The sequence below is a fragment of the Strix uralensis genome, chromosome 3 (genome assembly GCF_047716275.1).
Source record: "Strix uralensis isolate ZFMK-TIS-50842 chromosome 3, bStrUra1, whole genome shotgun sequence".
NCBI classification, from domain to species: Eukaryota; Metazoa; Chordata; class Aves; order Strigiformes; family Strigidae; genus Strix; species Strix uralensis.
In genome coordinates, this window is record NC_133974.1 from 90414006 (window position 1) to 90426285 (window position 12280).

Consider the following 12280-nt stretch of genomic DNA (forward strand, 5'->3'; position numbering starts at 1 on the left):
GAAGGGGAAGTGCTGACATAATAAGTAGTGGTGGGGCAAATCAACATGTGACATCAGGACAAGATTGTTAATTTCCTTCTGGAGGTGACCTCATTGGTGCTGTCTTCAGTTACACGCAAATATATGAATCTGAACTGGAGCTTGTGATGGAAGTAGTGAATGATAGAATGTTAGTGTCTGAGTAGGAGTAAGATTCTGGTATCATGGGCTTATTTTCTATTTTAGATTGCAGATTCAACTGTCACAAACGCTGTGCATCTAAAGTACCTAGAGACTGTCTTGGAGAGGTGATTTTCAATGGAGGTAAGATGAGAAACATGCTTTCAAATACTGACAGATCTTTGGAGGCTTAACAAGATGCATTAGCTTTTGGTTCCCTCATCTTTGAATATTTTACATCTTTTTGTTTTATCTTTCCATTTTTTTTCACCTGAGATCACTGACAATTGAAAAGATTCACTGTAAAACTTATGCTCTGACTTCAATTTTACTTAATCAGTCTTGGCAAGTACAGTATGCTTTGCTTGAGATTGCTCAAGGGAAATAAAAAAAATCAAGAAGCCTTCTCAATGTACAAAAATTAAAGATCTGTTGTGATTAGTCTGCTCGTTGTTCACCATGAAATACATATTTTTAAATGTTGAATATCTGAAGACAAATACCACTTTTTCTGACTTTGTCATATCTATGATTTTTAGTGGCCAGAGTTAGCCCAACAGCTTATGAGGGAAAAGAGAAAGGAAAAAACCAAGCCAAACCAAAAGAAAATACCCCACTATAATCTTTTTTGAAACCTCAATTAATTAGGGCTATTTTCTGAACAGACCTTACAGAGTTGAAAGGGGACTGTGGGAAACAGTATGTTGAAGAAAGTTTAGAGTCGTTCTTACAAGTTTTAGACCCAGTGTTAAGCTGATGAAATATGGGATGGATGTGCAGACAGGTGGATTGAAAGCTCGTTGAATGGATGAGCCTAGAGGGTGGGGATCAGTGGCATGAAGTCTAGTTGGAGGGTGGTAACTAGTAGTGTACCCCAGGAGCCAATACAGGGGCAAACCCTATTTAACATCTTCATTCATGATCTGGATGATGGGCAGAGTCTACCCTCAGCAAGTTTGCTGCTGGGTAGACTGGCTGCTGGGGGGACTGACTGATAGGCCAGAGGGTTGTGCTGCCACCCAGAGGGACTTCGACAGACTGGAGAAGTGGTCTGGCAGGGGTTGTTGGACCAGATGACCTCCAGAGGTCCCCTCCAACTTCAACCATTCTGTGATTGTGTTGCACAAAATCTTGATCCTTGGCACACATATTTTTGAGGGGAATAAAATTGATGACACGCAGCAGATCACACCAAACTGTACAACCTGATTCAGAGGCCTGGGCAGCAGCCCTATTATCCAGTGGGTCTGTTGCCATTGCACAGCGTATCCCATCCATTCATGCCTGCCCTCTCCAGCTCCAGGGCTCTTGCCTGGGTCTTGAGATTGGTGGCCATGAGCATTAGTGTGCAACATATTGCTGCAATCTACTTTCACCACCCTTGTGATGATAAAGTGCTAGGGTACATAGTTTGGGTACTACAATTTCATACAATTCTTCTATGGACATGAGGAGTCCTTTATTTTTTGTTCTTCCTCCCACACCTAAATTGAGCTCAACTCAGACCAAAAAAATAAAAGCTACAGATGAAGATATTTATCTTAATTTTTCGTTTTCCACAGTGCAAGTTGTACAGCTTTTGGAAACGTTAAACTTCTGCCAGCAGAGAGTTAGATGCAAATAAGATCTGTTCAGCTTTTCTCCTGCAATGCCACAGCCTTCCTTTTCTCTCTTTTGTTATCAAGGGCTACAAGGGCAGTGAGAACAGAGTTGGGTTTCTGTTGACGGAGCATTTCATTTGCACAGGAGTAATTCTCTGGGTCATCTCTAGCTATAGAAACGTTACTTTGTACTAATTGTGGAACAGAATTACTTAATGCGATTTAGGTTTAGAACTTAAGCTTTTCACTCCGTTTCTTTCAATATGATTCTTGTTTTAGTTGGGTCTCTCTTGCCTTGGCATTTAGTAAAACTAAGTTGATAATGTTCATTAGTGTACTCTGCGTCATTTAGGAAAAACTTGAGGATTTTATATATTCTGATTGTACTTTTATGTTTACTCACGTAAGTGTGAACTGAAGAAGAAATTCTGTGCGGTTTTTTGTGTTTTCTTTTTTTTTTTTTTTATTTGTGTATTTGAAATAATATCTGAATCCTTTGTTGTTTCCAGAACCTGCTAGCCCAGGCCAGGACTTGGACATGCCAATGGAAGTTGATAGCAGTGAAATGAACAGTGATGGTAGTCGAGGACTAGATGATGCTGAAGAGCCCTCTCCTCCAGAGGACAAAATCTTCTTTATGGATCCATCTGACCTTGATGCAGACAAAGATGAGGAAGCTGTCAAAACCATCAGGTAAGTCGTAAGGTGGATTTCTTCTCTCTGGACGTACTTTCCTCAATATTGTAAAACATTTCTGATTAGCCTAGTTGTACTGCTTAAAATGTTTGGGGGTTTTTGTGTGGTGTTTTTTTTTTTTTAACTTGAAAATGCTTTGTAAAGTTATCCTGTCTCAAGAAAATCTGAAACATAAATTAAAATAATATAGTCTCTTCTAATTTGGAAAAAGTGCTGTGCTATGACTGTTATCAAAGAAATAAAATCAGATTATCAAAACATGGTAAAAATTATGGCTTGACATGGCTAAGGCCTTTGACTTTAGCCTAATTTAGTTATGCATGTGATTTAAAAGGAGTTACTCAAGATATTTTAATATTCATGTCATAATCTATGGGCATTTTAGAGAGAAGTTTCTTTTATTTGTCTTGAATGTGATTTTTCTGAAGTCTTCTATCCAATAACTGTTGCATAGTTCCTTTGTTCAAGTCTGGTCTTTCTACTTTCTGTATTATTCTGCATAGTGTCATCCTGATTTTCTTAAGTCATTCTCAGTAACATAAGAGCAGTTGTACTGGGTCAAACTAAAGGTCATTTTAACTCAGGGCTTAATAGCAAATATGTGAGGAAGAGCATATAGTGATAGCTTCCCAACTTTCTGTGACTTACAGCTCAAGGACTTCCTGAATTGGAAGTAGCATCATTTTTGTGTTCTACCTCTAGGTAGGATTTTTCCATTCGTATTCGAAGCAGTTAAAGTTTTTGGCATGTACAGCAGCCAGTTCTACAGTGTAACTGTGTGCTGTGTTAAAGCATCTTTACGTTTTTGGTTTTGAATCTACCTCGTGATTTTGTGCGTTTACAAATGTTGCTCTTAGTGCCACGTGTAGGAGCTCTGGTGTTAAGCAGACAACTTAGTGGTTGATTCCATCTTCAATGCTATTAAAACCTGTACATTTAACTAATGATGCTGTCAGAATATTAGAGATCGTCAAATCCTTGTCTGCAGAACAGTTAATATCCCTGAGCATTGATAAAATCTTCTAGTGCAGCTGTGATTTGAATTAACACATCCCTCTTTATATTTTCATAAATTGAAAGTATGTTTAGATAGGGACCTTCATTGGTGTAATAACAATATTAAGAAGTAGCATAGTCAACTTACACAGATAAGAGGAAATAATAGCAGTGATGTTAATTATATTTTTATGCTGAATTAAGACCGGCAGTCTCAGATAATAGTTTTGAGGGAGGATGATTTCTGTAGGTGTCCCCATTCCAGTGTTGTGTTTCTTCTGTGTTCCATAGAGTAGCTTCAGTACTGCAGTATTTGTAGTAGGGGAGCTAGTGGGAGCTCAGATACCTTATCAATGTCATCTATCAATGAAATTTGTATAGGAAGGAAACATGTCTGTTCCTGAAAATTATAGACTAAATGTGGATTACCGGTATAATTGTATTACTGTTGTATTTTAACTTGTTAAATACTAACTGTTCTATCTCTTTTCAGTCCTTCAACAAGTAATAATATTCCTCTCATGAGAGTTGTACAGTCAATCAAGCACACAAAGAGGAAGAGCAGTACAATGGTGAAGGAAGGATGGATGGTCCACTATACTAGTAGAGACAATCTGGTCAGTGGCTTTAGTTTCTTCCTACATTGTTAAATTATTTCTCTAAACCAGTGTATTTTATTTCTCTTATTTAGATATTCTGGTTTACAATATCATTTGAAAGAACTTTGCCATGATGCTCATTATAAAGAAGTTTGGTGCAAAGGAGAAACTAGTTTATTCACATTCTTTATGTGGTGATTGAACAGTACTTTTCCTTCTTCCTTTTAAGAAGGAGAAGCATCTCTAAATTGTTTCAAATCATCATAGAATTGTAGACTGGTATGGGTTGGAAGGGACCTTAAAGATCATCTAGCTCCAACCCCCCTGCCATGGACAGAGACACCTTCCACTAGACCAGGTTGCTCAAAGCCCCGTTCAACCTGGCCTTGAACACTTCCAGGGAGGGGGCAGCCACAGCTTCTCTGGGCAACCTGTTCCAGTGCCTCACCACCGTCACAGTGAAGAATTTCTTCCTTCTATCTAATCTAAATCTACTCTCTGTCAGTTTAAAGCCATTATGCCTTGTCCTGTCACTACATGCCCTTGTAAAAAGTCCCTCCCCATCTTTCCTGTAGCCCCCTTTAAGTACTGGAAGGCTGCTATTAGGTCTCCCCGGAGCCTTCTCTTCTCCAGGCTGAACCACCCCAACTCCCTCAGCCTGTCTTCACAGGGGAGGTGCTCCACCCCCCTCATCATCTTCATGGGCCTCCTCTGAGCTTGCTCCAACAGGTCCATGTCCTTCTTCTGTTGCTTGAATTGCGTGTTTAAGATTTCAGCTTTCCTGAGATGATAATTTGGAATGATTTGCTTATGTTTTCTTTCTGTTTAGCAGTTGAACTAAATGTTTGTATCAGTGTTTTTATTCTACTACATGAAAAAGTGGAAATCATTATAAAATGATGAGTACTGATGACACTATTATTCTAATGATCTAGGTGTTTGTAAATATTTATGTGTAGATAGCGGAGCTCTTCATTCCTCTAGCAATTCACTCTATCTAAAAGTGTTATTGAACACTATCCCCCCCAAGATCAATATTCCTCTTGATGTCAGTGGAAGAAAGAGTTTTGGCTTGACTCTTTGTCCTTGGGTATGCAAGCATCTTCCAGAAAGACTACATTGTTTGTTCCTAGTGCTACCAATAATGATCTTGTAATTGAACCTTCTTAGGCAAGCTCCTTAGTTTTGTGTATCGAGGAGGAAGATGGAAGAATAACTGGATTCTTTAGAGTTGTCTGATGTGAGGGTGTGAATCCTTTTGTCTTTTGGTAGATGAATGAAAAGGATGAAGTCAAAAAGTTCCCAGATCTTGTGAAGCACAGTGTGTCATATTGAGACTGTTCATGAAAGGATGCATAAATACTTTTGTGTTCTTTGTCTCTACACAGGAGTCTGATTGAAGGGGACTTGAGGAATTTAGAGAAGCAAAATCATTTAAGTTCTGCTGAAATCAAGCTTAGGAGTGATACTAGTCAGCTCAGGTTATTGTTGTGTTTGTCAACTAAACAGACCACTACAAGTGGTCTATAAGAAACTGTCATACAAAATATTTCTTTAAAGTACAGTTTTTTTTAATACCTAGATGTATTTATCACAAACCAAAATAAGTATCTAGCATATTTCGGATGAGATTCCAGCCAAGGCTGCTTAATGGACACAGTTATCAGCTGGCTATGGAAGAATTAAGGCCAGGTAGCAGACAAAGTTGTAAAGTCTAGCAGAACTGTTCAGGGCAGACCTGGTATTTGGCTCTGATTTAATCTTCCAGTGCAGCCAGTACATTTTTCCATGGACTTTTTTTGAACCTCCTCATAGAATGGTGATCAGATTGTATACCTTAGCTTAGTTTGATTTTTCATTTGTCAGTCTGGCCACTACCTAGGTGACACCTACTGAAAAAGGCCATTCAAATGAAGGGGAGTATTCTGCCCCAAAGCAAGATACCTTCAGGCAAGCCAGATCTCATAGAGCTTCCTAGTGGGGGGAGACTTCTGTATTAGGCGTTACAACAGTGGCTATTTTCCTTGACTGCTCTGCTCTCAGCAATGTCAGACTATTTCCTATTCCTGAAACAGCTTGTGCTTTCTATCAGTTCCAAAGAGGTTAATTTTGTCAGCAATATCTTCAGCTTCTTGCTGACCCTGGATAACAAAATATTTCACCCTTTATAATGAGAAGTTTCTGTATTGTCATCTGTATTCTTTTCCTCACTCTGAGCCCATCCTTTCTCAGAATAGGATTTGAATTCCTGAGTGAGCTACCAACCTCTTCCTTAATTCCACACACTCCCCGCCCCCCCCCGCCCCGCTCCTCTCCAAAGTATTTTCTGATTCATGGTTTAATAAAGAGCATATATGTCCAAAGGACAGGTTCACCCTTTTACTTTCATGCAGTTTCCATTCAGTGCTACCTGGGAATTCCATTTAGTTAAACCCATTCATGATCTAGCTTTCTTTGTCTAACTCCTACAGTTAGTCTTAGCTTCCTCATGACTGAAGTGATTTAAGTTCTGCTGCATTATGTTTTGAACTTCGTCATCCTAGGCCAGAGTTAAAGGTCTTGGATTTTTGTCACAGAAAAATGAAAATGAATTTCTAACTATATGACCATGGTGCAAGAAAAGACAGTTAGATTCATATAGCCATATTAGCTTTCTAAAAGCTTCTTTGTTTTGAGGAACATTCTTCTGCTTAAAATTACAAGACAGTTATGTGCAACAGCTTATTCATATTACTTTTTGGTGGAGAAGATACTTCTCATTGGTGGAGACTTCCAGAAGATGGCTATTTAGTCTATCTTGATTCTGCACCCGTCCCTGCCCTCGCCCCCCCCACCCCCCCCCCCGCAATATTTTGCCACTTGAACCTTATAATCTGTCTTGCCACAGTGGTTTTGACCTTCTAGAATTCTGTGTTGACAAAAGAATTAAGGACTTGTTACGCTTGCTCATTCCTTGAACCCTTGCAGTGTTGGTGCGAGGGCACAGAGGGAGAAAACATAACTCCCACAATTGTTACTAAATTAAAATAATTCAGGTTTTGTGAGTGCATGCACCTTAAGTGAAACCTGTTTAGGTAAGTGTTTTTCCTGTAGGAGATAAGTGTTGTTGTCACTGCTATTACTGTAAGGTAAGTGATGTTTTGTTTCTGATTTGTGGAAATAAAATTGTTGAGCTCCTTCTTGAGTTTTTTAAAAAAAACCCAATTATTTTCAAAGTGTATTTTTTTCATGTATCTACTCTAAGGTGCAACTGTAGATTAGTGTTAATTGATTATCTTAGTAATTTAAAGCATTTCTTATTTAAATAACCAGATAACAAAAGACATACCAGTGATTTATTTCTTACATTATTGTACTGTGCATTTTGTAGAGAAAAAGACATTACTGGAGACTGGACAGCAAATGCCTCACACTATTTCAAAATGAATCTGGAACAAAATATTACAAGGTAATTAATGATGAGTAATAATTATGTTGCATTTGATTTACTCAGTGCTTTATAGAACTGAAATCTACTTGTGAGCAGTATAAGGATTATCTCAGTTCCCCCATCTTTTATAATCAAAACTGTGACCAGGTTAATTGTTGGCCAAAGCTTTATAAGCGAGAAGGACCAAGACTAACTCTGAGAAGTTGCTTGCAGCTCCTGTTCTAATTCCCTTGAGTATGTCTCTCCTTCCTTTTTACATGTACTGTTCTCCTGAATTACCTAGCATATTAAGCTTTCTTCACAATTACCAGACTATTTGTTTGGCTGACAGTCCAATGAAGGCTAGGAGTTTTGCATTCTTTAAGTAGTGACTGAAAGTTTGCATGCTAATGCATTTTATTTTGAGGTTCCCAAAATTAAATCATTCCCAACCACACAACTGGAAGTTGCAACCAAGATTTAGAGGAAAATTTACTATGCAGCCTGGCGTTACATAAATGAAGCTTAGCAATAAGTTTAGCATATTGTTGATACAGTAACGTGTTCAGTGGCGGAATATTCAGAAAATGTGTTTGAATGTGTAAACAGGACTTTTCCCTTTCTTGTCTTATACCTTTAGGTGGGGGCCCAAATCTTGCAGCTTCTTCCTTTATAACATCTCTAAGATCAAGCCTTTTCTCTGTACACCCAGCTAAACTTGCCCAGATCCTTTTCATCCCTATCTTGACCAATGCAGTCTCTTCTCAGACCTCTCTGATACTTGTGTTGCCCTGTGCATTCAAAACACAGCTGGTAAAATATGTTCCTTGCTTGTTGCTCTGTTATGTCACTGCTTTTAGTCCTTTGACTTGCCCCTTTATACCCCTTTTTTTAACTGCTTAAATCTCAGGTTAATTGTCTTTGGTGTTAGAATCATTCACAGTTTTTGCCTTTACATTTACTTGCTCTTCATTTTAATCAACTACTGTGTCATATCCCCTTAATGCCAGCCCAGCATTCACCTGCTTGTTCACTACTCCTGCAAGTGATGTGTACCTGTACACCTTCCCATGTATGTGGAATGTCCTCCTCCAGCTAATGTGAACTTGCAACTATTTCTTCCTTCAGATTTGTTCTCTAGTACTGCTTGTACCATGATCTTAAACTGACAAGGCAGAGGAGTCAATATCTGTATGAAAGAGAATCTTTACCCAAAACAATTCAGATATGTGAAGCAATACTTATTGACTAGCTTATATAATCACATCCTCTTCTTACTGTTGTCTTGTTTCACTTTTTTCCCCTGTCGTGTTGTTCTCTAGCTAAGCTGTATAAACTACAGGGGGTCATTCTATAGTTGTGCATCATTTGTATGTGGTGGGGGTGTGTCTCATGCTGAGTATAAATGCAGCTTGTCTGAGTAGAAAATAGTAGTTGTGTAGAGAGAACTATGGTGGGGCTGGAAGTCTCTTTAGGCTTGTATAGAGAAATTCAGAAAACTATGGGTGGGCAATGGTCATGCACAGTTTGACATTAGTTATGAAGCTTGGTATTTTGGTGTTGGTATTTTGATTTATTTACTTTGATTTCTTTGCAAACACTTTATGTTTTGAGTATCACTATATTAAAATATGTGCATTTTCATTTTTTAATCTTTAATATTTTTCTTCAGGAAATTCCACTTTCAGAAATTCTCCAGGTGACTCAGCCTCGAGATTTTTCAAATGTGGTGCAGGGCAGCAACCCATACTGTTTTGAGATCATCACTGACACGATGGTGTACTTTGTTGGCGAAAACAATGGCAGCAGTCATCACAGTCCTGTTCTTGCTGCCACCGGAGTTGGACTTGACGTAGCTCAGGGCTGGGAGAAAGCCATTCGTCAGGCTTTGATGCCAGTCACTCCTCAAGCTAGCGTTTGCACTGCTGCAGGACAAGGAAAAGATCACAGTAAGCAGGCAGACAAGGCACTATTATTCATATTTTGAAGCTGTTAATGGTAGAGATTCCTTTCAGAAAAGTGCTTATTTAGAGTGAAGTATTGGCTGTCTATTCTCTGCTGAATTGGGTCCATAATTTTCCACAAGTCTCTAAAAAGTGACACTCAGGTTTGTGGAGGGTGGGCAAATCCTTTAATCTGTTGTAGCAGGAAGTAGTAGTAAAGAATCAGATTTACAATATGAATGCATATTGTAGAGCTTTATTGTAGGAGCATTAAGAATTCACATGTAGTTGCTGGATGTTAAAAGGGACCATAGTTTAGATATTTCTAATATACTTAAATAAATAAATCCAGATTATGTACATATACTCTGAAAGAACTAAATTTGGATGCTTTTAAACATTATCTGTCGTATATCTTTTTTAAAATCTGAGATACCAGTAGCTAAGAGGAGTTAGTGATGCAATGTAAATACTGCCAGTGATGGAAGGAACTTTTGCTGAGTTGTGGATAGTAATAAAAAGTACCCTATTCTTCTTTCTATGCACCTGCCCTCCCTTTCTTTATCTGGCATAGGATCATATTCATTATCAAGGCTCCACTAAACTATATATTTTTTTCTTTCTCTTAAGATGCCTTGTTCCTTGCAAGGACACTTGTTCACATTCTGTACTGAGATTTATGCTTTCATTCTTTAGTTTCTATTAATCTTGCAGCTACTCCTTAATCTTCTTTTAGTAAAATATGCTTTTGCAGGAGATTGAGATTAGTTTATCTGTCTCTGATACCTGGCGACTCTGCATCAGCAATGGTTAAGAACATGAACATGCTGAGGTAAAGGCACTTTCTGAAAATGCAACCATGGTCTGAAATGGTAAACTATGAAATGCCAGTACTGGTATGTGTATTTGATTACAGAGAGGAAACATTATCTATGACATGGTACCTCATAACTGTCCTTATACATACATAAAATGCTGCTTCTGATATGAAATTCTTAGTTCCAAATATATATATCATCACAGAATGGTTTGGGTTGGAAGGGACCTTAAAGATCATCTAGTTCCAACCCCCTGCCATGAGCAGGGACACCTTCCACTAGACCAGGTTGCTCAAAGCTCCATCCAACCTGGCCTTGAACACTTCCAGGGAGGGGGCAGCCACAACCTCTCTGGGCAACCTGTTCCAGTGCCTCACCACTGTCACAGTGAAGAATTTCTTCCTTATATCTAATATAAATCTAACCTCTTTCAGTTTAAAACCATTACCCCTCATCCTGTCACTACAGTCCCTGATAAAGAGTCCCTCCTCACCTTTCCTGTAGCCCCCTTTAAGTACTGGGAGGCTGCTATAAGGCCTCCCCGGAGCCTTCTCTTCTCCAGGCTGAACAACCCCAACTCTCTCAGCCTGTCCTCACAGGGGAGGTGCTCCAGTCCCCTGATCATCTTTGTGGCCTCCTCTGGACCCGCTTGCGCAAGTCTATGTCCTTCTTATGCTGGGGGCCCCAGAGCTGGACACAGGACTCCAGGTGGGGTCTCACGAGAGCAGAGTAGAGGGGGAGAACTGCCTCCCTTGACCTGCTGCCCACACTTCTCTTGATGCAGCCCATATATATACCAAAGCTCTCTTTGTTTTCTAGAACCTAAGGTTTACTGTTGCTGAGACTTGCAAAGACAGTTGCTTTTTCCAAAATCAGTATTTTTTTTTTCAGATATAAATAATAACATTTTATATTAAAATGTGACAGTGGTAGGGAGTAGACCTGCAGGGGTAGATACAGAGAGGGAGTATTTTAGCATGTTTAGGATTGTAGGAGTATGAGAAACTACGATGAGTTGTGGAGTGGCATTCACATATTCTTAGACAATTTGAGTTGTTTTTTGAACTCTAAAAAGCCCTCAAAATCCATTTATCCCTCTTCCTACACATTATGAGCCATGCAATCTATCCTAAAAGCATTTAAGAAAATTAATCTTTTAGTTAAAAAAACAAAGCCCCCAAAGCCTCAAATATGTTCTTTTAAATAAAAAGACCAAAAAAGGAGGGAGATGTTGCTAGTGCTTGAAATATTTGCAGCAACAGGGAATTTGTTGTGCCAAAATGTCCACAAGACACTAGCTAGTCAATTTATACCACATTCTGGCCATAAAATAGCTAGAAATGAGGATGCTCTTCCAATCTCATATACGGGAAAGTGTCTTTTCTGACCTTGTAGCTGGTGTTTGGGGTGGGATGTTTCTTTGTGGGATGTTTCTGAGCTGAAATAAAGAGAAGATTAGTAAACTGTTACCTGAAATAGATTACATGTTGAATCCTGGCATTACTGATTTCTTCAGAAGTGAGTTTTTCAGCCCCTATTATGCATTTCAGGCACTAGAAAAAGTGATTTACTTCGTGGGAGTAACAATCTCTACATACCAGATACTATTTTCTGTAGCCATCTGTGGAGAAGGGTTCAATGTGTTCTCTTTAAGCAATTTCAAAAACTGTATCTTCATTTCCTAGTTACCTTGTTTCAACCTTGCTGCAGTTTGTGTTGGTCTTAGTAACTTTTTAGTCTGCTGCCTTTCTTGTTTTTTTCCTGTGTTCTGTACTGTTATTCCAGTGCAGACTTGATTATAGTCAATAATGAGTAGACATATGGAAAGCTGTAACTCCAGTTTGTATTTCAGATGCAGTATTCGGAGTGTCTTTGAGAACTAGTATCTGTTGCTATCTTAAGTCTGTAAATTCCTTCTTTGAGATAAAGCACAAGTGGCAAAAATCAAATACAGACATTTTCTTCATTCTCTGAAATTGTGTTTTTTAAGTTGAAGGCTCTTCTTAGATAAAGTGATAAAGGCTCTTTTCAAAGTGCTACTAAATCTACATTGTATCTT

General features: G+C 38.7%; 1 protein-coding gene across 6 annotated transcripts in view; it reads left to right on the top strand.

The window, feature by feature from the left end:
• The window catches only part of PRKD3 (protein kinase D3), a 49930-nt gene that overhangs the window by 24923 nt on the left and 12727 nt on the right, over nt 1-12280 (top strand). For all 6 annotated transcript variants that reach the window (XM_074863306.1, XM_074863304.1, XM_074863309.1 and 3 more), the window contains 5 exons: nt 226-303; nt 2270-2453; nt 3946-4069; nt 7422-7499; nt 9133-9409. In XM_074863306.1, the coding sequence (XP_074719407.1) occupies nt 226-303; nt 2270-2453; nt 3946-4069; nt 7422-7499; nt 9133-9409 (741 nt within the window). The remainder of the gene's footprint in view (nt 1-225; nt 304-2269; nt 2454-3945; nt 4070-7421; nt 7500-9132; nt 9410-12280) is intronic.